We start from the raw sequence: 24,642 nt of genomic DNA, 5'->3' as shown, positions 1-24,642 counted from the left end.
GGTACTGTATGTGTGTGTAAATGTTGTAGTTCGCACATCACCGTCATATAAAGAACTCTGAATACTGACTTGAAAATGCTGAAAGATAAGAGCAACAAATACATAATAAAATGTAAAATTACAAACACTTTAATAAACATTTATAGCTTTTATAGCTCCTAACTTAAACCAGGCCGTGTGAGTATAAAGAAGGATTACAGCAAAATATACACCTATTTTCATGTTTGAGGGACTATATTTAACTATAACACACACACACACACACACACAAACACACCTCTTTTGCTATTGCTCACGTGTGAGTGATTATCCCTCTCCATGCCAATGTTTGCTCAGGTGCCATGCATGGCAGACCCCTGTTTTAGGTTCTTGCATGTTTTGAAATCACATAAAACACAAATAATCAGAAAAACTGCTTTTCCTTCTCCTACCTTCATAATTTCCAGTACAAACTGGTCTAAACACAAATTTTCACAATGGAAGAAATAGCTTATTGAGTAAAGGTACTGTACATACCAGGGATTTACATAGATTTCAAAATACATTTACGTCAAAATAAAATAAATAATAAACTGTTTTTCTTGTCCAGAGGTTTGAAGGACATGGAACAGGAGATTTCCTCCATTGAGAAGCGGTTCGCTTATGGGTTCCTGCAGAAGCTGTTGAAGTGGATGGAGATTGCCCAGGAGTTTATTGCTCATCTTGGTATACATTCATAGAGCCTTAGATGCATTTCTTAGCTCCAAAGAACTGTAGATATAAGTTTGAAAGTTATCTTTTTTTACTGTAACTTGTGTATTTGTTACTCCAGAGGCTGTTGTGAGCAGTGGAAGAGTCGAGAAATCTCCTCACGAACAGGAGATTAAATTCTTTGCCAAGGTGAGACACCTTTGACCGGAATATGAGTGCATGCTAAATAAAAATGTTCAGAGGGAATTAATTGGAAGAGATACAGGCTTTCCATCCTACGGATCACATCCTCTCAAACTTTGCTCTTTCTCTTTATATTCTCATCATGTAGATTCTACTTCCACTGGTAAACCAGTACTTCAAGAATCACTGCCTGTATTTCCTGTCCACACCTGCTAAAGTCCTGGGCAGTGGTGGCCATGCCTCTAACAAAGAGAAGGAGATGATTGCTAGGTAACTAATGCTGCAGAGCTACATTTTCTTTGGTAACCAAGTCAGATTTGATGTACCTAGAAGATTTCATTCGATTACGTGAATGTTTACAGAAGATTTTTAAATGATGTTAGTTTTGATGTTGCGACCTGTCACATCCTCTCTGCTCCTCACACTGTGGTTTTCTCTCTGCCCCTTCCCGGAGTATTTTCCCACGGGTTCCCTCATCCTTTTTATTTTTTTACATTTATCTTTTACGGAGCACCTTATTTTGCTCTTACTTTTCCATAATCTTAACCTCACCCTTTTATTCCTTTTCATGCCATTTCCTCTCTCCCAACCATCCATCCCTCTTTTTGTTCTTCTTTTTCTATGTATTTTCTATCTCAGTATCTTCTGTAAGTTGGCCGGTCTGGTGAGACACAGGGTTTCCCTCTTTGGTAAGAATCCTGCATGATGACCTGATTGCACATTTCATTTTTTCACTGCATCACCCCTTTTTTCTTTAATGTTTTACATCATCAGTACATTCATTCCTAATAGTTCCACTTATTTGCTCTGAATTCTCTTTGGGTTTTCTTTCTTTCTTTCTTTCTCTGGGTGGTTGTCTAATGATTTGCTGTGCTTTGCTTACGTTGGTGCATCATTTGCAGTGTTGGCTCAGTATTCCTATAGTAAGAATCATCATCATAGGAGTACAGTACTTCTGAGGAATATCTGCTCTGGCTTAATTCTACCACTTCATGCTATATCCGTGTCATATATTGTAGCATAGTATCCTCAGTCCACATGTTGTGGGTGAAAATAAAAGGTCTGTGACATGCTCTGAATGTTTATGTGTGCAGGCACTGATGCCTCAGCAGTGGTCAACTGTCTCCATATCCTTTCCCGCTCACTGGATGCTAGGTATGTTTGTTGACCAAATGATTCCCTGTGTTTTACTGATGTTTACATTCTTAATCAAATTTCATGCTTACTATTCTTTTAATGTGTCTTTTATTTTGTTTTCTCTTCCAGAACTGTAATGAAATCTGGGCCAGAAATTGTGAAGGCTGGCCTGCGCTCTTTCTTTGAGAGTGCTGCCGATGACATTGAGAAGATGGTTGAGAACCTTAAACTGGGGAAAGTGTCTACCAAAAATCAGGTCAGATGTAAATATAGCACTGTTCTCCGAGATGTCCCTTTGTTCTTTGTCAGAGTTGTTGAATTGTGCCTCTCTCTGTCTCTAACAGGTGAAAGGTGTATCTCAGAACATTAGCTACACCACCACTGCTCTTCTGCCAGTGCTCACCTCTCTGTTCGACCACATCGCCCAGCACCAGTTTGGAGATGATGTCATGTGTGAGTTATTTTCAGAGAGCAATGATATGCAAGTGTAATAGCAAGTTTCGGTTAGCCTAACGCAGTACACATAGTAAGGGTTGTTTTTAATTATATAATCACTGTCCCTCATATTGTTTATTGTTTATCTCTCCCTTTATCACTCAGTGGATGACTTGCAGATATCCTGTTACCGTATCATGTGCAGTATCTATTCCCTGGGCACTGTAAAGACCCCTCATGCTGAGAAGTAAGAAACAGCTTTGCATATATGTGAAATATATATATATATATATATATATATATATATATATATATATATACAGATTGTGTTATGTTAATGAATGTTTTTGTTGTGATATCACAGCCAAAGACCAGCTCTAGGAGAATGTCTGGCTCATCTGGCTGCTGCCATGCCTGTTGCATTTCTGGAGTCTCAACTCAATGAGTTCAATGCATACTCGGTGTACACTACCAAAACCCCACGAGAGAGAACAAGTCAGTAGCTCACTCTGAATGTATTACATCTATACAGTAGGTGTTATGATCAACTAGCACATCCTTAACTGCCTTATCATCCATGTTTTAGTCCTGGGTCTACCCAGTCAAGTGCAGGAACTGTGTCTGGACATCCCTGAGCTGGACGTGTTGATGAAAGAGATCGGGGATCTGGCAGAGTCTGGGGCCCGTTACACAGAGATGCCCCACGTGATTGAGATCACCCTGCCCATGCTGTGCAACTATCTGCCCCGCTGGTGGGAGAGAGGACCAGAGAACTTCCCAGAGCAGGAAGGCCATCTGTGCACGGATGTCACCTCAGAACAGCTCAATCAGCTCCTGGGTAGCATCATGAAGATTGTCGTCAATAATCTGGGCATTGATGAAGCTTCCTGGATGAAGAGATTGGCAGGTGAGTGGAAACAAAACATGAAGTCTTTAAAAAATGTCAGTCAATACCAAGAATTTACTTAGGGAGTTCTTCCTGATATTCCTCCACAGTGTTTGCTCAGCCCATTGTGAGCAGGGCGAAGCCTGAGATGCTCAAGTCCCACTTCATCCCCACCATGGAGAAGCTGAAGAAACGTTGTGGAAAGGTTGTGGCCGAGGAGGATCAGCTGCGTATGGAGGGGAAGACAGAGATGGACAGTGAGCAGGGAACCATTCGTGATGAGTTTGCTGTGCTCTGCAGGGATCTGTATGCTCTTTACCCGCTACTCATCCGATACGTGGACAACAACAGGTATCACTCATCCGCAGGAAGATTTCATGGTCCAAGTACTATTTCAAGTATTATTTTTTGTTACAAGATTACCAGCCAAAGTAAAAGAGAGTAAAGGCCTTTCACACCAAGAACTGTATTGGCGTCCAAATCAATAAACAATAACTTTGTTTATTGTAAGTGCATGCTACAGTTATGTTGCAAATTGTGTCCAATCCATTGTGTTGCGGCTTGTTTCTGCTGTGTTGTGTTAATTTTGTTGTGTTGCGGCTTGTTTACATTGTGTTTTTCTAATTTTATTGTGTTGTGGCTTGTTTTTCTAATTTAGTTTTGTTAAAACAATATTGTTGCTTTGTAGCTGTGGTGTGAACGTCCCTTTTCCCATTCTTAAGAATTAGGACTATTATAAAAACATTATGGTTATTGTTATAGTTATCATCCTTTATTTGAATGACCATTAAGACTGCCGTTCTGTCATTTAAGGGCGAGGTGGTTGACCTGTCCTGACCCTGATGCTGAGGACCTCTTCAGGATGGTTGGAGAAGTCTTTATCTTCTGGTCCAAATCTCACGTAAGTCTGTTTTCCCTTTCTATAATTAAAGTCCCATTGTCTTGTCTCATGTCTAGTTTGTTCTCGCTCTTTGTCTCCTCCAACAAGTCTTTAACTTCTTGTCTTAATCTTGTTACTTCTCATCTCTTCTGATTTCTTTTAATTTTGTCTCCTCTTGTTTATTGTACTTTCACTTCTCTTGTCTCCTTTTGTCTCTTCTTGTCTCTCCTCCCATCTCTTTCCACTTTTCTAATAACTATTTTATTATTCTTTACAGAATTTCAAACGTGAGGAGCAGAACTTTGTGGTGATGAATGAGATCAACAACATGTCTTTCCTCACTGCCGACAGCAAAAGCAAGATGAGCAAGGTGAGTTTGTTCACCTACTGCTGCTCACATCTGCGCAAAATTGACATTTGAGTTAAAATGTTACATGTAAAATTTGTGTATCTTCTCCAACATGTCAAAATGTTATTTAATAATTGATTTTGAAATGAAAATTGTTGGATTTGTTAAAACTCCATTTCTTCAGACGACTGCTGACCTCATGTCCTGTTCAGGACAGACACTGTTTCTACTCTCACAGTGGGTTTATAGATCATTGATGTTTTTCCTGTCTGTGAGGGTTTAAGTTTTAACAGTGCTGTCTCTCTCTGTGTCCTGTCTCACTGTGGATTCGGGGTGTGTAGGGCGGAGACGGAGAGGTCAGACCGTGTTTCTGCACGATAAAAAAGAGCTGTGCTGATCGCATGGCGCACAAGCAGGGCTTTTCATCAAACTCCCACACACTGGCAAACACACACATATACACAACAGCCTGAAATCCATACCGTCATTCACTGCCAGTGTGTGAGAGGTTTTTTGGTACCTTGTTTGATAAAAGCCCTCAGCCACAGACTTTAGTCTCAGGATCATGGCACCCCTTTTCAGCTGGATCTTTAACTCTCGCTGGATCTGAGTTCCATCGTCCTGACAGTGATTTTGATTGATGTGCCTCTGATGGATTTTGACTGCTACAAGTTCTTGCAGACTTGTCTGGTTCCTTTTCTTTCTTTTAGTGCTGTTGTCCAGTTTGATGTTAATGTTTGATGTTACAATTTTTTTCCCCACAAGCTCTGGTGTTGATGCTCCCTCACTAGGAGCAAAAAACTCATTATCAAAAATGCATTGTCAAACCATTACCCATCACTTAATCTTCAACAATTTCAGGGAAATGAATGAGCACATAGGTAATGTAGGGAGGGAACATGACTTTTCCTATAAAGGGAACAGTTCTCATTACATCTCTCATCTAATATTTCCCTCCCTTTGTTATATTCACTGTATCCAATTAAATGGTACTCTTCGCTTCTTTAATTTGAATAATGTGACTTTTGTGTCCATTCTGTTGACAAGTTATTAATTGACATGTTACCCAAACCCAACTCACTTGCTCACTTCCCTAAAAAGTTTGTCTCTGTTAGGTGTTAGCTAGCACAATGATACTATTCAGTTTGCAGGATACCACCTCCTCCTCTGTACTGTGAGACGGCCATTACTGTAGCAGCATCTGTTATCTCCTCTCCATGGGTGCCCCTCTCTGCCGCATACATTCAGAATACATTCATTTCATCTCTTTTGGTCTCATCTCCCTACTCATCTATTCTCTTCTCATCTCTTTTTTTCTTATGTCTCTTTTCCTTGTTTTCCTCTCTTGGCTTGTCTCATCAGCTTTTAACTAGGGCTAAACAATAAAATTGTACATGGTGGTAATCAAATGTGTTTATTAAATCGGAATGACTATGATTTACTAAGATAAACAATATGCACTACGTTTTTCAGAGTAAATCTTAGCACTGTGTTCATTTACACGCGAGCAGCTCACCTGCCAGTGTTTTTAGTATCTTCATCTATGCATGTGCTGAGTTTGCATCTTTTACAACATGCATTTAAAAATGCAACACATACCAAAATGTCACCAGAATTTAAATGAGAAGCATTTATAAACCAAGACTTGTTCCCGGTGCGTGTTGGACTCCGGCAGGGCTGCCCTTTGTCGCCGGTTCTGTTCATGATTTTTATGGACAGAATTTCTAGGCGCAGCCAGGGGCCGGAGGGGGTCAGGTTTGGTGACAACACGATTTCGTCCCTGCTCTTTGCGGATGATGTTGTCGTGTTGGCCTCATCAGGCCAGGACCTTCAGCATGCACTGGGACGGTTTGCAGCCGAGTGTGAAGCGGCTGGGATGAGAATCAGCACCTCCAAATCCGAGGCCATGGTCCTCAGTCGGAAAAGGGTGGCTTGCCCACTTCAGGTTGGTGGAGAGTTCCTGCCTCAAGTGGAGGAGTTTAAGTATCTTGGGGTCTTGTTCACGAGTGAGGGAAGGATGGAACGGGAGATTGACAGACGGATCGGTGCAGCTTCTGCAGTAATGCGGTCGATGTACCGGTCTGTCGTGGTGAAGAAAGAGCTGAGCCGCAAGGCGAAGCTCTCGATTTACCGGTCAATCTACGTTCCTACTCTCACCTATGGTCATGAGCTTTGGGTCATGACCGAAAGGACAAGATCCCGGATACAGGCGGCCGAAATGTGCTTTCTCCGCAGGGTGGCTGGGCGATCCCTTAGAGATAGGGTGAGAAGCTCAGTCACCCGGGAGGAGCTCAGAGTAGAGCCGCTGCTCCTCCACATCGAGAGGGGTCAGCTGAGGTGGCTCGGGCATCTGTTCCGGATGCCTCCTGGACGCCTTCCCGGGAAGGTGTTCCGGGCACATCCCACTGGGAGGAGACCCCGGGGAAGACCTAGGACACACTGGAGAGACTATGTCTCCCGGCTGGCCTGGGAACGCCTCGGTGTCCCCCCAGAAGAGCTGGAGGAAGTGTCTAGGGAGAGGGAAGTCTGGGGTTCTCTGCTTAGACTGCTGCCCCCGCGACCCGGCCCCGGATAAGCGGTAGAAGATGGATGGATGGATGGATGGCATTTATAAACCTTTTTCTAGCAAAGGAGAAGCTTTAACCCTGTGGTTTTTCCAAAATGAAAGCTCAGTGGTTTGACATCTGAACATGAAGAAAATAAGACACAAATATTAGAATTGTAATTTAACAGTAATGTAAAATAAAATTATTATATTTTTATCTTTACAGTGAAATAATTGTATTACAATAATACTTCTTCTTTATATTTTGTTATATAATAATTATAAAGATGATGTTAGTAGGTATTATTTATAGTTATATAGTTATATATTCTCTGATTTGTTTAAGAAAGGGAGTGCTTCAGCTCTGATGTCAAAACCTGTAAGACTAATTTGCCGCAGGTTCCATGAATTCTTTAAAATGGGGCTTTTTTTAATTCATGAGTAAAATAAGGTCTGTGGTAAACATAACTTGACGGTAGTTTGGCATTTTGTTGTACAGTGTAAATTGCACTTAAATGTTCTTAGTTACTTATTAAACATATTAGGAGGTAATTTGCAAAAACAAATAAAAAAGTTTTCATTTCTAAAAATCATGTTTTTTATTTTTTATGTTATCATGGTTTTTGAGTTAGTTAGCTGTTTGTATTATTTTTACTCTTCAAATTTATTTTCAAAATTATTTTCAAAATTACCCAACTGCAGTTTGATTGAGATTAATTGGAATACACAATGAAAAAAACATGTTTTTTTTTTAAATTGTTAAAAACTGAATTCTTTTTGCCATCGTTTTGCCAATGAACTATATATATATATATATATATATATATATATATATATATATATATATATATATATATATATATATTATAATTTTTACTTCTTCTGCTTCAAATTTCAGGTTTACAGTATGGGTGTGTGTAATTCACGTTGTAGATCAAAACATCAAATTATCGCTAGTTATGTTTACTACCGACCTTATTTCACTCATGAATTGAAAAACCCCATTATAAATAGATAGAAAAACAGAGGAAACCAGGGACAAATTAGTCTTCCAGGTCTAGAAGTATCGCTGCAGAACTCTATTTTGCAGCCCTACAAACAGGCACAGTAAACCTGGAGCTCTTTAAAAATAATTAAATACCACAGTTTTTACTAACTAAATAATTAAATACCCCTGTTTTTATCAGAAAACGAAAAACAAAAACAATTAGATTTTTCTTTTTTCTACATGTGCAGCCCTAGTCTCATCTCTCTTCTCCTCTTCTCCTCCTATCTTGTCTAATCTCCTCTCATGTCTTGTCTTGTCTAGTCTCTTCTCATCTTCCTTTTGCTAGTGTCTTGGATTTCATCTCATGCTGAAAGGCCAGAGGGAGCTCTTGTTGTAGAAGGCAACAGTCATTAATGACGTCTTACAGGCACAGACTCAGAGAGTGTGTGTGAGGGATGGAGCGGCCCCAAAGCATAATGTTGTTTTTAAGTGTGCAGTGCTCAAGCGTTGGCAACCTTACACCACTAATATTAAGACTGCTGTATGTTTAGCTCTAACATTTCCTAATAGACTAACTGATAAAACATGTCCTTGAAGCATGGTGTTATTTTCCCTAAGTGCTAGTTTGGCCAATTTCCCCATTTCCATGTTAATCTATAAAACTTAGAAAGTAGCCACCATTAACATTATTTAACAATGTGAAAGCTGTAGCTAATCATCAACTATTCAGAAAGCAAGACACTTACAGAAGGGAGATGTTTACAGAGAATTGTTTCTGTATTCACATTATTCACTTAGAAAGCATCCCTCTAAAGACTGTTGTCAATCAAATCAGTCTTTCCTAAAGCAAATCCATATTCTTTCCACAAAACAGCCTGTTTGTGGCACAAACCTGCCTTTCTAGGTAAGAGCACCCTTGTGTCAGTCTAACTCTGCAGAGTTTTTATAGGGTGGAGGCTCAGATGTTGAGCGGACCAAGAAGAAGCGCCGCGGGGACCGTTATTCCGTTCAGACCTCGCTGATTGTAGCAGCACTGAAGAAACTGCTCCCCATCGGCCTCAACATGTGCTCCCCTGCAGACCAAGAGCTCATAAACATGGCCAAGATCCGCTACTCTCTGGTATTTAGCCACATGTTTAGCCATATAGTTTGATTAGGATCCAAACAACACAAGAAAACTGTTATGCTACTGTTCAAATGTTTGGGGTCAGTACATTTTTTACAGTAAAACTGTAATATTGTGTAATATTATTACAATTTAACATAAATGTTTTATATCTTAATATATCTGAAATAGTAATTTATTCTTGTGATCGTAAAGTTGAATTGCCATTGCTCCATTCTTCAGTGTCACAAGACCCTTCAGAAATCGTTTTAATGTGCCGATTTGGTGCTCAAGAAAAATGTATTATCAGTGTCGAAAACATTTCTTTAAAGGTCATTTGATTTAAAAGTACAGCATTTATTTGAAATATTATTTTTTGTATCATTCTAAATGTCTTTGTCATTTTTTATCAATTTAGTGCATCTTTGATAAAAAAAAATATATATAAAAAAATATAAATATTTCTTTAAAAAAATGTTTTACTTACCCCAAACCTTTGAAAGATCGTGTGCATTGAGTAGTATCAGTTTTGCTGACTCTTTGGTGATTTGAATGTTACAGAAAGACACAGACGAAGAAGTGAGGGAGTTTCTGCAGAATAACCTGCATTTACAGGGAAAGGTAAGTACAGACACAGCCAAGTGAAAAAATAAAATACAAATCTTAAGTATAGGATAAGTGTCAGTGAGTACACATCTCTTTGTGTCTGTCTGTAGGTTGAGGACCCATCTATGCGCTGGCAGATGGCTCTGTATAAGGAGACCTCAGGTAAAGCTGAAGACGCTGATGCCCCGGAGAAGGTTGTGAAGAGAGTTCAGGAAGTTTCGGCTGTTCTCTACCACATTGAGTTGGTGAGACCTGTTTCCACGTATACATGAATTTACACGCTTATTTTCCTCAATCTTAAGCCATTTTTTCTTCTTCTATGTCTTCCTTCAGACTGAGCATCCATACAAATCCAAGAAGATGGTTTGGCACAAGCTTTTGTCCAAACAGCGTCGCAGGGCAGTAGTGGCCTGCTTCAGAATGACACCGCTGTACAACATCCCCAAGTGAGACACATATAACCTTACTTTAATGCTGTCCAGTAGTATAGTGGGATGCACAGACTTATTTTGCCTTTTATTTCAGGCACCGGGCATCTAACATGTTCCTTGATGGTTACAAGCGCAATTGGATTGAAAATGAGGGCTACTCTTTTGAAGACAAGATGATCGATGACTTATCTGTGAGTCTGTATTTCCATTTACAGTCCCTGAGTAAACCCTCTTGAGGGCGGTTTGTTCATAGTGTTGTTTTATGCAGAAAGCAATGGAGCAGGAAGAAGAAGAAGAGGAAGAAACCGAATCAAAACCAGATCCCCTTCATCAGCTCATCCTTCACTTTAGCCGCACGGCTCTCACAGAGAAAACGTAAGCAAATCGCGCTCTGGTTTAGTGAACAAGATTTCTTGACAGGATTTCTTCTCAATTAAAGTCAGAATTATCTATATAGCGCTTTTTATAATACACAGAAATAAACAGGAAAATAACAGTTTCAGAATTTATACATTTTGAAATTAATTTCAGATGTAAGGCAACTCTACCAAACATCCAGTTCAAATTGGTTCAAAGTTGATTCAGTTTAGTTTTTATAACAGTGTTGCAATGGTCGTCAATTATGAAAGAAATTCAGTTCAGCTAATAACAGCTCCACATTGTCATTATTCAATTTTAAATGATTTCAGTATTGAACTAAGAGCTTAAATTAGTTTAACAACAGTGTCAATGTTGCTAAGATAATCAAATATTAAATACAATTCAGCTGTGAAGCAGCTCTACAGAAGGCAATAATATTCATATTCAGCTCAAGAAATTTAAATATTGATTCATCTCAGTTTAATGACTGTCAATAGCTCCTTTCACACTGCAATACAAATAAATTGCCGTAAAATTACCGAAACGACTTTACCATTAAATACAAAAATGCACTGTTCACACAGACAAGGACGTTCCATCATTTTAACAGTAAAGCGCCATTCACACATCAGCTTTCAAAATACCGGTAAATTCTGTGACATCATTATTAGAAATCACCTCTTAACAGCTGCGCCCCCTGGTGTTGTGTTCATAAACATGGAAGGGTATACGCAGTCAGTGTTTTTGTTGATGTTTTCATTTTTGTATCAAACGTTCACATTCATGCAGCTGCATTCGGCCCAGATACATCGCATTGGATGAATTCAAACCGAACTACAAAGCGCAGAGTAAATGTGTCATCTGCATCAGAATGTTATGATTGGCCCAGAGTAGACATCTTACGAACGTGCACATTAACCGTAATTTGCTGTAAATGTTACTTTTTTCAAATTGGTAAATTCGTTCCTGTTCACACATGATCTCTTAATGGTAATTTACCACTGCATATGTGAAAGCGGCTAATGTTGCAATGTTCATTCATTTTGACATAATCCAGCTCAATTCACTTTTTTGATCTCATCTGATATTGTCAGAACTAGACAGTCAGACAGCAGTCAAACTGATCATATTTCTGACATTTGTTTCATCCTCACTGCAGTAAACTTGAAGTGGATCATCTATATATGTCATATGCTGATATAATGGCAAAAGTAAGTCATAAATCTAACTGTAAGACTTTTATGTCTTTGTTTAAAGATGTAAGGCGAGCTAACCTTACGTATCTCTCTGTTCAGAGCTGCCACATTGGTGAGGAGGACGAAGGGGGAGAGGAGGGGGGCGAGGAGCCATCCTTTGAGGTGCGACAGACAGAGATGGTATGGGGGGGCCTGGGGCTGGGGCCATGGGAGTCAGCGGAGCTAGCAGCTACAGCTACAGCTCCTTCCACGCACTGAGTGAACACGTCCAGAACCACTGCACCCCTCACACTCGATGCCTCTCACTGTGCCTCTCATCTTTTCAGCTCTCCTCTATCTCTCTTTCTCTTTTCTCTTTATACCTGTTGTGGACTGATCTGTGCACTCCTTTGCTGGATTATGAGTCTTTTGTGTCTTTAACAGTTTATATTTGTGTTTATTGCATGACTTGAGTGAGTGCAGAGAGATGCCTGCACACAAAACAGATGAAAAAAAAAAACAGAACAAGACATGCTAAACACATCACAGTTTTGACCAATTTGGCTTCATTTGTAGACTGGCAACAATAAACAGGAAGCTAATAGTTTTTCTATCACTTTCTCCCCAGCTGGGAGGCCAATAATGCAAAATATTAGCAAAATAGGCTGCCTCAGCCCTCAAAACAGCATTGTTGTTCTCTCAGGCTATTTATAGTAGTGTATTATTAGTGCTGTTGATGATTTCTGGAGTGTGTATTTGTGTGAGATTTAAGTACGCACTCATACACACACTCACCAAACACCTTAACTGGTCTTCTAATACATTACCAGTCCCACCTCTCCAGAACCCTTTCTTCTCTGTGTTTGTAGGCAGTCGCCTGTAGTTTTCCATTCTGTCTGCATCTTTTGTATCTCACAGTTTTAATGACCTACTAACCCTAAGGACTTTTTGACTTTTTTGTCCTTGCTGTTATGATTTAAATTCAGAAAATATATCTTCACCTTCTCACCTGGCCAAAAAAGATTCAGGTTGTGGGAGCTTCACTTGCTCCATTCCATAACCTTGTGAGCTGATAACCTACGCAAGCATTTTAAAGGGATAGCTCGCCCAAAAAATGGGTGAATGGGTGTTGATATTCAATAGTCTAATAGAAGTCAAATAAAGTGTAACTATCCATCATAAAAAGTACTCAACATGGGGTTAAATAAAGTTAAATTGAAAAAATTTTCTTTTTTGTAAGAAAAATAATCATATTTAAAACTTTATAAACGGTAATCTCTAGATTCTGGTAACTGTCGTATGAGACATGCATGATTTTTTTCTAACAATCATATGGTTTTTGTACCATCCTCATCATATGAAATTATCTCAAATTGCCACCTCAAAAATAGTTACACTTTAATCCTTCAGAATGGGTTGGAAATACTCAACCATAAATAGCTTGAACCATAAAATGTAGATTTTGGAAAATTTACAGTATGTTTAATAATTATTATTATTGACTATTGTTAAATAATGCAATTATAATTTCAAAATAAACATAAGATTTGGGCCAGATTTACTAAGAGCTTGCACCAGCGCAAACCATCTTTTGGCATTAAAATATTACTGTCAGGATTTACTAAAGGTGCGCAGTGAAGAATTAGCTCTAAAAAGTTGTGACCAGTTATTTTTGCGCCTGACCTTATTGAATATGCATTTCTAGATGTTTTCCTTTCAGTTGCAAAATTAAAATGAAAATGAATCACACAACGCTATTTACTAACATTTGAGCTTTACCGTTTTTTAACGCCCCAAAAAAGCTTAAAGTCTTAAGTCTTAAACAGGCGGTAATTTGCGCTGCTCTTGGTAGATTTCACTGGTTAGTATGGAAATGATCTGTCTAATTTTTGATGTGCACATTGTCAGTAAATCACCCACAGAATTATACCCTCCAATCAGCGCATTTATGGAATTGCGCTCTAATGCTAATATGCCCTGTTTAGTAAATCTGGCCCATAATATCTATTGTTTACTGAAATTACACAGATTTATTTTGGCCTTAATAGTATAGTAACAGAAAGTAGAATAAATGTCTGGGTTGTCATCTAGTAACAATGATAATTGTGACATGGCATGAATGCTGCATAATTGTAATTGGAGTATTATAGAATATGTGTGTGTTGGTGGTGTAGGTTTTGTATGAAGGCTGACAGAATTTTCTGGATTTAAATCAGGCCTGTATGTGATGACCTTGTGTGTCTCCAAAAGTGTGTCCCCATGTCTTTGTTTTGAATTGGAACAAATCTTTTTCTCTGTACTCACCAAAGACTACAGTAAAAGCCTGCACAGACACACACAAATACATTCGGAGCATCACATTAGAGAAAGAAAACACTTGACATATTTCCATCTTAAACAACAGGTAAAAAACACACACAATTAATTACAAAGATTATCAATACAGTATTAAATCACACAAATTGTAGGACATGGCCTGGCTCTCAGGGCGGGGTGGGAGTGGGTGGGGCTTCATGCTGGGGTTGGGACGCTTGGGTGCTTTTAGGGGTGGGTTCAGCTTGATGCGATGTATGTACTTGTATAATCCTTTTTGTCAACAGGGTATCATCACCACCAAATTTCAAATGGGTCACTTCGATAAATGTTCAACCCAACAGAGAACAATTTCTTCCATTTATTGTGAGATATATTATTGTTGAATATGCCGTAACAATATGCTACATACAATGCAATATGCTAAGTAGTCTCTAAAACATTGAAAATTAATAACAGTCTCATACAAGAATTCACGATACAATAACTTCTAAAAAGTAGCCAATAGTGTAGTGTACTCAAATGCTTTTAGTTTTGGTTTTCACTAGTGCAGTTTTAACATAAAAATAAATATTTTATACACTACCATTCAGAAGTTGGTAAATTAAAAAATAAATACAAATAATACTTTTATTTAGCTATTTTATTCATGTTAAATTGATTGAACATTTAGAGTGTTGAGGTTTGTGAAGTATTTAAATCAAATGCTGTTCTTTTGAACTTTCTATTCATCATAAAAAAGAAACAAAAAACAGTTTCTACAAAACATTGAGCTCCACAACTTTACATTTATTTATAAATTGAAAAATACTTTTTTTATGCCATACTTTGCTGCCATAAGCTGATCTAGCAGTCGTGGTGTGAGGGTTTGTAAGAAAGTACAGCATCCAGCTGAATAATGTAGTTAAAACAAAGGGAAGAGCCAGTAGTATCATATAATTTTGCCTCACTGTTTAGGGAGAGCAGGTCTGCTTGCTGTAGTCTAACGTTTGTGCCAGTCACAACGGCTCAAATAACGGACACATGACTAATAGCACTTGTGGTTTGGATGAGAAAGAGTGTGTAAACTGTGTGTATGTAGATGAATGAAGAAAACAAGCATAAGCACTTATTAAGAAGTATAAACTGGTATACAAATAGTCAGTTCACCACATTTTCTTTAATAATTTTAATACAAGACTTTTTCTCAGGTATTCAGGAGAAACCAAAAATAAAATCTCCAAAATAGCTTTTTCAAACTTTACAAAATATCACTTTTTAAAACTTTACTAGATTAAATTTTAATCATCCTTCTTGTCAAATATAACATCTTATTTGTAGAAAAAAAAAAAAAAATTAGTCTAATGCTTAGTGTGTGTGTGTGTGTGTGTGTGTGTGTGTGTGTGTCTTGGGTGGTCGAGGGGCAGGGGTATTTAAAGCCGGGCATCATTGTGACTGGACTGTTTGTTTTCATCTAATAGGAGAAGGAGATGGAAAAGCAGAGGCTTCTGTACCAGCAGTCCCGTCTACATGACCGCGGAGCAGCTGAAATGGTTCTACAGATGATCAGTGCTTGCAAAGGTACACACACAGTCACTTATAACACATGTATTTGGACTATGACAAAATAGCATACAATGATTGCATTCATCTACCGTTGATCGCAGTGCAAATATAACTAGGCAGCAGGTGCAACGCATACTCAGGTTTTTTGTCGGTGAGACGACTGCTCAGTGGTTGTACAGCAGCTGTGGCAATGGTACATGACGTCTCCGTTCCCTCTTTCAGGGAATGAGGGTTACATAATAAACCGAGACATTCCCTTTCAGTCGGTCACGTTGGTGACTGACAAATTGGAATCCCTACCAAAGTGCCATGGATGCTGCCCCTTCCAGTGTCCTCTGCAAGCCTCCTGTGCCCCTTTTTAGATAACACTGGGAAGACTTACCCATTCCACTTGGAACTGGAACATTGCAGAAGCCCCATCCTTCCTGAAAGAGATTTTGGAAGCATTTATACATATGAACAACCATTTAGGTGCATATGGAAGATTAGAGGTGATTGTAACCCTCTTGCAAGAGGCAGAAAGCCTGCCGGGGAAACACAGGCTCTGAAGATATACCGTGGACTTTACACATATGGGATCCACTTAGGTCTCTACATTCGGAACCAAGCCCTCTACCGATTCTCACAAATTCATCGAATGAGGTCATGGCACTAGACGTTCCACCATGTCTGGCTGCAAAGGGGATGGAGGAGCTAAACAGAGTCTACCATATGGACTCTCTGAAGTGGTTTAACCTCATTGCATCTACCCATTTGAAGTAATATCAAAGAATGATACAGGCTCCACACAGAGACGTTTACTTATAGAATCTAGCGATCGTGTTGGGGGTCACCCACCCCGCAGCTCTACAAGTATCTGTTAGCGAGGCACCACGAGCCAGTGCTCAGGAGGATGCAATACTAGTAGAGTGAGCTTGCAACCTTGACCGGCAGAGCACACCGGTCTGATATGTGCCTGATAAGCCAGGGTGATGGCATCCACTATCCAGTTGGCCATCCATTGCTTAAAGACGGCATTTCCCTTCTGTCAGCCTTCATAACAGATAAAGAGCTGATCTGAAGTCCTGAAGCTTTGTATCCGGTCTACAGTATATACCATCTCAAGGCTCAGATGGGACAAAGCAAAGCTAGAGCTGGGTCTGCCTCCTCTGGGGACAGCCTTTGCATGCTCCCCACCTGATCCCTGAAGGGAGAAGTGGGAACCTTTGGCACATAGATGGGCCGGGGCCTCAGGATTACCTGGGAGTTAGTCGGCCCAAACTCTAGGCACAATTCGTCAACCAAAAATGCGTTCCCAAAAATCACTACCTTCATGATGGATTGGTGATTTTTCATTGATAGAAACTTTAGCTCAACTGACTACAAAGGCTCAAATGGGCCCTGCTATAGTGCTTTGAGCACTAGAGACAGGTCCTAAGAGGGTATAGAGGGATTTAAACTTTTCGCCCCCCCAAGGAATCTGATGACCAGATCATGTTTCCCTACTGATTTCCCTTCCATGGGGTCGTGGTTAGCAGCAATCGCAGCAACATAGACTTTTAAGAGTGGAGGGAGGCAGCCTTCCCTCCAACACTTGCTGCAAAAAGGACAGCAAGACTCTGATCAGGCATCTTCTGAGGTCTTCTCGGTGAGAAGAACACCACTTGACGAACAGGTTCCACTTCAAGGCGTAAGCATGTCTCATAGACGGTGCTCCCACCGAAGTGATGGTGTCAACTACCTCCTGGGGTAGGTCACCTAGAACCTTTGCGTCCTGTCCATGGACCGGACATGAAGTTTCTAGAGGTCTGGATGCAAATGCCACAGGGTTCCCGGTCTCTGAGTCAGTAGATCCTTTCTAAGAGGAATCTGCCAGGGAGGTTCTGTCACGAGGAGCATTAGTTCCGTGAACCAGGTCCGAATGGGCCCTTAAGGTGCCACAAGTCGGACCTACTCCTTGTCCTCCCTGATCTTGAAGAGAATCTGTGCGAGAAGGCTCACTGGAGGAAACGTATACTTGCAAAGGCCTTGTGGCCAGCTGTGTAAACAGGTGTTTTGGGTCTCAGGAGACTAGCATAAATTGACTGACAGCACCATCTGCTGTTTTTGGAAAAGAAAGTTGCTCAGTTGCATTTGTGAGAAAATCTGCCTGCAAGCATTTATAAAAAAAATCAAGCCATGTTTCCACATAAAAAGGCAAATGAGTCTCACAGTTGCAACACACAGTGTCCATACCACTGCATTTTCTCTCAAATAGTTTTGTATTTGCAAATTACTTTACATTGGTTTGAAAGTCAAGTTTTTCTTTTCAAAACAGATTGTTTATTTACAAAACGCTGGATTTGTTTGAATATTGGCACAAAATTTGCTTTATAGAAACCCTCCACCTTCCCCAGCTCCTCCTGTATAGATCTGCTATGGTTATTGTATATGTTATTTGTGCAGCAGCATAATGTTTTAAATAATCACAGCACCGTATCAGCGTATGCATGGGCAGTAGTAAGTTTTTGTACTTGCTTTGCAGCAGCAGCAATAATCTACAACAATAGCAATAACCAGCAGCAGCAGCGTAGTACAAACTGTTCCGCCAAATACATTAATTGTCATATCCATTACCATGCTAAAATATTCAGAGTGTTTGTCAAGATATAACTAATAGTACCTATTCTACTTGAAGGGGTGCTTTTATGCTTTTTCACTTTTTCAACGTTAGTAAGTCTGTAAAGTTGCTTTTTGAGTATAAAAAGATCTACAAAGTTACAAAGTTCAAAGTCTAATTCAAAAGGAGATATTTTATTTAACAGAAATCCCAAAAACTACAACGTGATTTGATTTCTACACATTGTAGTTTGGACTACACGTTGTAGTTTGGACTACAACGCATATTTTCTGGGATTTGTAATATCACAAATACCGGCGAATGGGATGAGACCTGGTTGAGCTGCACTAGAGAAGGCAATGAATGTTATCACCGTTGGAAACATGCTAGCTTTCCCAAGGCAGACAAACTTAGAGTGGTTACAATCATCCGGGTTTAAGTTGCACTTAAATTGATTTGATTCTGACGCAATATTTACACTGAAGCTCACAGCAGGCGGCTATGGCAAGGGGCATGACATTTCCCGACCAGTTGCCAAGTGGAGCACACACTGGCCCAGCTAACCGATCACAGCTCGTTTCGTATTTCAGAAGGCTGGCCTTCATTTAATAGATGAACTATTCGAGCCGTTCATGCCAGACTGGGGAGAGAGATATGAAAAATAATGTGTTTTTTTTAACAACCTTGTATGAGAGCCTGTTCTAGTACACCCCCAAAACAAAATCAAGACTTTGTAAAAGAGCATAATAGGACACCTCTAAATGTTATTTTGAGTTTTCTATTCATCAAACAATCCTGACAATCCACAAATATATGGAGCTGCACAACTGTTTTAAACAACATAATAACAAGTAAGATTTCTTACATAAAAAAAAAATCAGCACATTAGGATGGTTTCTGAATGATCATGTGACACTGAAGACTGGAGTAATGGATTCGACTTTTGCCTTTATAGGAATAAATTACATTTTAAAATATATTCAAATGAAACACATTTTTAATTGTAATAATATCTAGCAATATTAGTGGTTTTATTGTGGTTTCGATCAAATAAATGCAGCCTTGGTGAGCATAAGGGACTTTTTTCAAAAACAAAAAAATCTCATTGGCCTCAATCTTTTGAACAGTTTTGTAGATCTTTATACTTTAAATTGCCTTACCAGTCTGACTAACAATCACACAAGCTTTGGTCTCTTGTAATGTGTTTTAGGTGAGACGGGAGCCATGGTGTCCTCTACTCTCAAACTTGGCATCTCCATCCTCAATGGTGGCAACAGTGATGTTCAGCAGGTCAGCTGATAGTACCGTACTCTATTAGTGCAATAAATATACCTGTGTAATTTCTTAAATGAAGTTACCATGCTAAGCTTAACAGATTAACTCAATGCAACATTGACAAAACTGTCTTGATGTCTTGTGCCAGAGGATGTTGGACTACCTGAAAGACAAGAAAGATGTGGGCTTCTTCCTTAGCCTACAGGCTCTCATGCAAACCTGCAGGTACATGGCCATCACTTTCTTTTCTTTAGTGTTAACTTTAAAATGATCAGTATTATTTATTTGATAATTATGTTGAAGTATTGCAAAATTTGCAACAAAAATTGTATTCAACATTGCTGACTATAGGTTTTTGGTAGACTGTAGATGCATAATATAAATTTGACGTTTTGTTTGTTGACAGTGTTCTGGATCTGAATGCGTTTGAGAGACAGAATAAGGCAGATGGTCTTGGTATGGTGTCAGAGGAGGGCTCAAGTGAGTCTAACATCACATAGATTTGCATCCTCTGATCTCTCGCCTTTTTAGTGATGAGTTTAGGACCCAATCACACTATATCAGAATTTTCAGCATGACAAATTCAAAACATTCACAACAGGATTTAAATGAGAACAGGATATATACTCCTCCATGCTGATTCATGATACTACTGTGTGATGATCTGTTGTTTTTATTTTCGTTCTTATATATATATATATATATCTTTCAGTGTTGGGTAAGTTACTCAAAAAAAATTATCCACTACAAATTACTATTACTTCTTTAAAATTGTAATTTGATTACATTACTGCATTTAAAAAGTAATCAGATTACTAATTACTTTACTTTCAAGTTACTTTCGTTTACTTTACTTTTCAAGTAAAACCTAGAAAATACACTACAAAGAGAAACTCATAGTTCTTTCATTAATTTAATAATGACTGAAGAATACACGAGTAGCCTATTATTTTTATAGCTTACACTACACACAGATACTGATTTTACCAAGTGAGTTGTCCCTGGAATAACATTGTGATTAACCAATCAGATTTGAAGAACCAGTTTATAGATTTTGTGAAGTTTATGTTTAAAATCACTGTTTGGTGCTTGTACATTCATCCATCATTTCCTCTGATTTTAGGGATTACTCATGGTTAAGGTTAGGTTTAGGTGTAGGGATATGGTCAAGAATACATTTTTGGAGGAAAATGTTGTTCCAGGGTCAACAAAATATGTTGACCTAGGAACACATCTAACTCAGCAAAATCAGGACGTGCTACACTACATTCCCAATATCTACAAATCTTTTTTGTTTTGTTTTGTAAAATAAATAAAACAAATAGGGTGTGCTTTCTGCATTCAGTCTCTGTGTCTTTCCCGTCTGAGCTCACCTATATCACACACAACCTGCATTTTAGCTCACATTCTCCAGTGATTTATTAAAGGGCATACTGACGTGCAAAACATGATTTTTACTTCATAATTTTTAACACTGCATTTGTTACTTAAGTAATGTAATTTTATTGGCATAAGTAACTGTAATCAAATTACATAAATTTAAAATGTAACGCATTACTGTGTTACCAGGAAAGGTAATGAAATTACAGTAATGCTAAGTTACTGTGTAACCCGTTATACCCAGCTCTTATATATATATATATATATACATTTCTTAATCAGTATTTTTGTCTTATGTCTTGTATGAATATCTATCTTACTTGATAAGACAAATTGTATAGGATAATTAGACTTTTTTTTAGAAAATATATATTTTTAAAGTTTATTTTCTTAGCCCATTGGCATTTTACTTGTCTGAAGCATAAATCTAACAAAACTGAATGAGGTGTATGCTTAAATAATTTGCCATTGGTGTGAGAAAAATAAACTTAATTCAGTATGTATTTCTTGAAAACAAGTATATTTCAGCTTTGCCTCTTTAGATATTTTTTACTGCAAAACTCTACAAAAATATTGATTAAGACATTGTTTATTGCAGATTTTTACTTTATCATATGATTTTTTTGGTCCACAGGTGACATTTCCACTCTGTATGTGTAAGACTTAGACTGTTTGTGTTAGAGTGTTTAATTTGCATTATCTTTGTTTCTTACAGAAGCATCGTAGCGTACCTGTTTGTATTAGTCTATTATATTTCCCATGCCGGAAGCCTACAATCCTACAATGTCCAACTCACTGACTCTCTCTCTTTCTTCCTACCACCATCACATTCCCAACCTCCCTGTATACACCTTTCCTCTTCTTCTTTCCTCTTTGTTTTTCAGACATCAAGCTAGAGCGTGGTAAATAATTTTGTCTCTATATATTTATCAGCACTCCCTCTTTCCTTCTGTCCCATCTCCTCCTGTCTTCCTCCTTTTTTCAGCTCTTACATTGTGAAGATCTCCTTTTGTTGGTGTGTAGTTTACCTGCATTTCATTTCGTACTCAAGGGAACTTAAAAGAGAACTCTTTTCAGTCATTGCAAATGTTTTGGGGCAGCCAACTCCTTTTCGATTCTTATAAAACAAGAGATGGATTCCACATTATGTAACTGTAATGCAATTCTTCTGTTTTCTGAGAGGTTTTCTTATACAGATTTTCCTGTGCTATTGCAATGGCTGTAAAGTTTGCACTTTGCCCTTGAGTGCTCCGTCACAGATCTACTGTAACTCCAGCATTCACTGACTGATTGAATGGAAAGAAAGACATTTGTCTTTTCTTTTCTTTCTGATCAGTTTTCTCTGAGGAGATCACAGAGAACTGTGGTGACCAGTGTCACCAAAACCATGAAATGATTTGCAGATTCAGGAAACTCCCCAAGTCCTTTATCCCCTAAAATGAGCCATCTAACATTATTTGAACCATTCTTTCAAATAATGAGGTGCCATGTTTACTTCAGAAGACGAAAGCGTCTGACATGGCACATTATACCGTAGAAATTATTTAGTGTTTATTCTCTATAGCATTTTTTAACCTTCGTTAGTGGACATCAGTAACATTAACAAAAGTCATCTTCCATGTCATTCTTATAAAGTTTGCCCATGATTTGCTCTCCATCAGTCGCTCTCCATAAAATGTTCCAAATCTCGTCTTACACCTCTTGTGTTTCTGACGTGAATGATCGAGTCATTTTGAGTAGTTCCAAGTAATTTTGAGTAGAAGTGTGCTATTAGTATATTAAGTAGGTTTACAATTAGCAGTCCTTTTTGGCCTGGTGGACGTTAAAACAATTGTAAACCCAATCACCCAAAATACCCTAGCAACTGTCTTGCAACACCCTAAGAACCCTCAAGGGACCAGATTCACTGCTATTTTCTTCTTATTTCTAAATTAAGAATACAATAGTTTTAATATTAAAGTATTAAGAATGTTTTGAAGGCTGTGGTAAAGAAAGCTCTTAATTGCTTCTTAAAGTCCTCTAACTTAAAAAAAAAAAGTGACACAAAGTTCTGAAAATGCCAGTTACAGTAGAATGAAAAAAGTGTGCGCTTATTATTATTGTACTTTTGAGTATTTGAACAGCGAGTCTTGGGCAAGAAGCTCCTTACCACCGTTATCATATAAAAAAAAAAAAGACGATTTTTCATGAATTGCACAAAGGAACCTTTTTCTTAGTAGATATCTAATGAAGATTTTCATGAATTTGGACCCAGAACATTCAAGCAAATGCTTATCAATGTTAAACCCCAGTGGAGTGATCCAATTTTGAGAGCTTTATGGAGAGCATTTCAAAGTGAATATCTTGAAGGTTAAACAGGCCTACAGATTAATATAAGCTATTCAAGTTTAAATTAACAGCTTGCTGACTTAACATTCATCCATGCTGTACAGTTGACTTGACTTATATCCTACTAGCAAGTGCATCCTGAAACTATAGATGGCCTAAATGTAATGCATGATTTCTATGACAAAAAATAGGATTCATTAATAATAATTACAACTGTATTTTATTAATTATTATAATTAAATTAAATTATACTGCAATTGACAGTACATTTGCATAAGTTAATTATTTGAAATGTGTTTTAATGACATAGCAGTGCACTTTTTTTCGTGACACCTGTTTTTGTTTTCAATGTTTTTTTATTTTATTTTATTTTTATCTAGCTAACCTCGTTTCCAGATATTCACTCCCGGACTGATATATATTGGGCCCCAAATCTGTGTGATGTGTATGAAATGTATTACTCTCCATTTCTTGACATCTCTGAATGTATTTTATTCAGAAAAATAACTTAATTTTTTAAAGATAATTTTCTTTTTTTTTCACGTAGTGGTATTTTTTATGTTTTTCTTATTAGTCTTACTCTTGTCAAATAGTGTCTTATTCCATCATATATCCTTTGTAGCACATTACTTCTGGCTCATCTCTCCCCTCCACTTCTTTCCCACACCTCCAGGAGTGCAGTAGATCTGTTTTGCATGATTGTGGGTCTGTGTGCTGTTTTTTGTTCAGGTCTTGTCTTCTTCTCCATTTGTGTCCTTCATGAAGATCTCACCGTGTAGTGTGTCATTTCAGTGTCCGTTGTGTTTATCCATGTTCCGTGTCCGTTATATTATATCCCTGTTCCATATTTTCTATGTGTGTGTGTGTGTGTCTACTAGTGTTGCCATTCTGAGAGAGGGGAGGGCTTTAGTCTGTGGATTCAGTGTGGACATCAGGTCTCTGCCTCCCCTTTCCACGTTTGCTGGTCTGTTCTGCAGTGAACAGCTAAACGGATGTGCCACAGCTGGTCTTTGTGGTTCACTAACATGCTAATAGCTGGGCTGAAAGTGCTGTGAATGGTTATACTGTACTCACAGACACCCTAATCACCCTGAAAAGTGAAGGGATAGTTCACCCAAAAATTTAAATTATATCATTACTCACTCACCCTTGTGTCGTCCCAAACCCATATGCTGTTATTTTGTTAAATGAAACAAAATTGATAAATTCTTCGAAAGTTTGGGGGTCAATAAAAAAATATGCAGAGATTATTCAGAAATGATTAAAAAAGGATGCATTAAATTGATCAAACATAAATTAAAAAGATTTCTGTTTTAAATAAATGCTGTTTTTTTAAACCTTCTATTCATGTAAAAGTCTTGGGGGAAAAAATGCAATATTGTTTTCAGCACAAACATTTTTGCCAATACGAAAAGTTTAGAGTGATTCTGAAGGAATGTGACACATGTGACAC

General features: G+C 38.3%; 1 protein-coding gene across 13 annotated transcripts in view; it reads left to right on the top strand.

Annotated features, from left to right (window-relative positions):
* LOC132101371 (ryanodine receptor 1-like) overlaps window positions 1-24,642 on the top strand; it is a 110,599-nt gene that overhangs the window by 69,375 nt on the left and 16,582 nt on the right. For 5 of the 13 annotated variants that reach the window (XM_059506282.1, XM_059506275.1, XM_059506279.1 and 2 more), the window contains 27 exons: window positions 590-705; window positions 812-879; window positions 1,022-1,143; window positions 1,513-1,562; window positions 1,968-2,028; window positions 2,140-2,266; window positions 2,355-2,463; window positions 2,611-2,692; window positions 2,810-2,940; window positions 3,032-3,352; window positions 3,442-3,682; window positions 4,145-4,232; window positions 4,489-4,581; window positions 4,902-4,916; window positions 9,043-9,213; window positions 9,760-9,819; window positions 9,915-10,049; window positions 10,138-10,250; window positions 10,330-10,426; window positions 10,504-10,610; window positions 11,755-11,806; window positions 11,891-11,971; window positions 15,544-15,643; window positions 19,417-19,496; window positions 19,630-19,706; window positions 19,888-19,961; window positions 21,746-21,763. In XM_059506282.1, coding sequence (XP_059362265.1) covers window positions 590-705; window positions 812-879; window positions 1,022-1,143; window positions 1,513-1,562; window positions 1,968-2,028; window positions 2,140-2,266; window positions 2,355-2,463; window positions 2,611-2,692; window positions 2,810-2,940; window positions 3,032-3,352; window positions 3,442-3,682; window positions 4,145-4,232; window positions 4,489-4,581; window positions 4,902-4,916; window positions 9,043-9,213; window positions 9,760-9,819; window positions 9,915-10,049; window positions 10,138-10,250; window positions 10,330-10,426; window positions 10,504-10,610; window positions 11,755-11,806; window positions 11,891-11,971; window positions 15,544-15,643; window positions 19,417-19,496; window positions 19,630-19,706; window positions 19,888-19,961; window positions 21,746-21,763 — 2,789 coding nt within the window. The remainder of the gene's footprint in view (window positions 1-589; window positions 706-811; window positions 880-1,021; window positions 1,144-1,512; window positions 1,563-1,967; window positions 2,029-2,139; window positions 2,267-2,354; window positions 2,464-2,610; window positions 2,693-2,809; window positions 2,941-3,031; window positions 3,353-3,441; window positions 3,683-4,144; window positions 4,233-4,488; window positions 4,582-4,901; window positions 4,917-9,042; window positions 9,214-9,759; window positions 9,820-9,914; window positions 10,050-10,137; window positions 10,251-10,329; window positions 10,427-10,503; window positions 10,611-11,754; window positions 11,807-11,890; window positions 11,972-15,543; window positions 15,644-19,416; window positions 19,497-19,629; window positions 19,707-19,887; window positions 19,962-21,745; window positions 21,764-24,642) is intronic. The other 8 variants (XM_059506283.1, XM_059506274.1, XM_059506284.1 and 5 more) reach the window with 6 other exon arrangements.

This window comes from Carassius carassius, chromosome 23 (genome assembly GCF_963082965.1).
Source record: "Carassius carassius chromosome 23, fCarCar2.1, whole genome shotgun sequence".
NCBI classification, from domain to species: domain Eukaryota; kingdom Metazoa; phylum Chordata; class Actinopteri; order Cypriniformes; family Cyprinidae; genus Carassius; species Carassius carassius.
The sequence above is the reverse complement of the archived record's forward strand: the minus strand, read 5'-3'. Positions and strand labels throughout refer to the sequence as shown.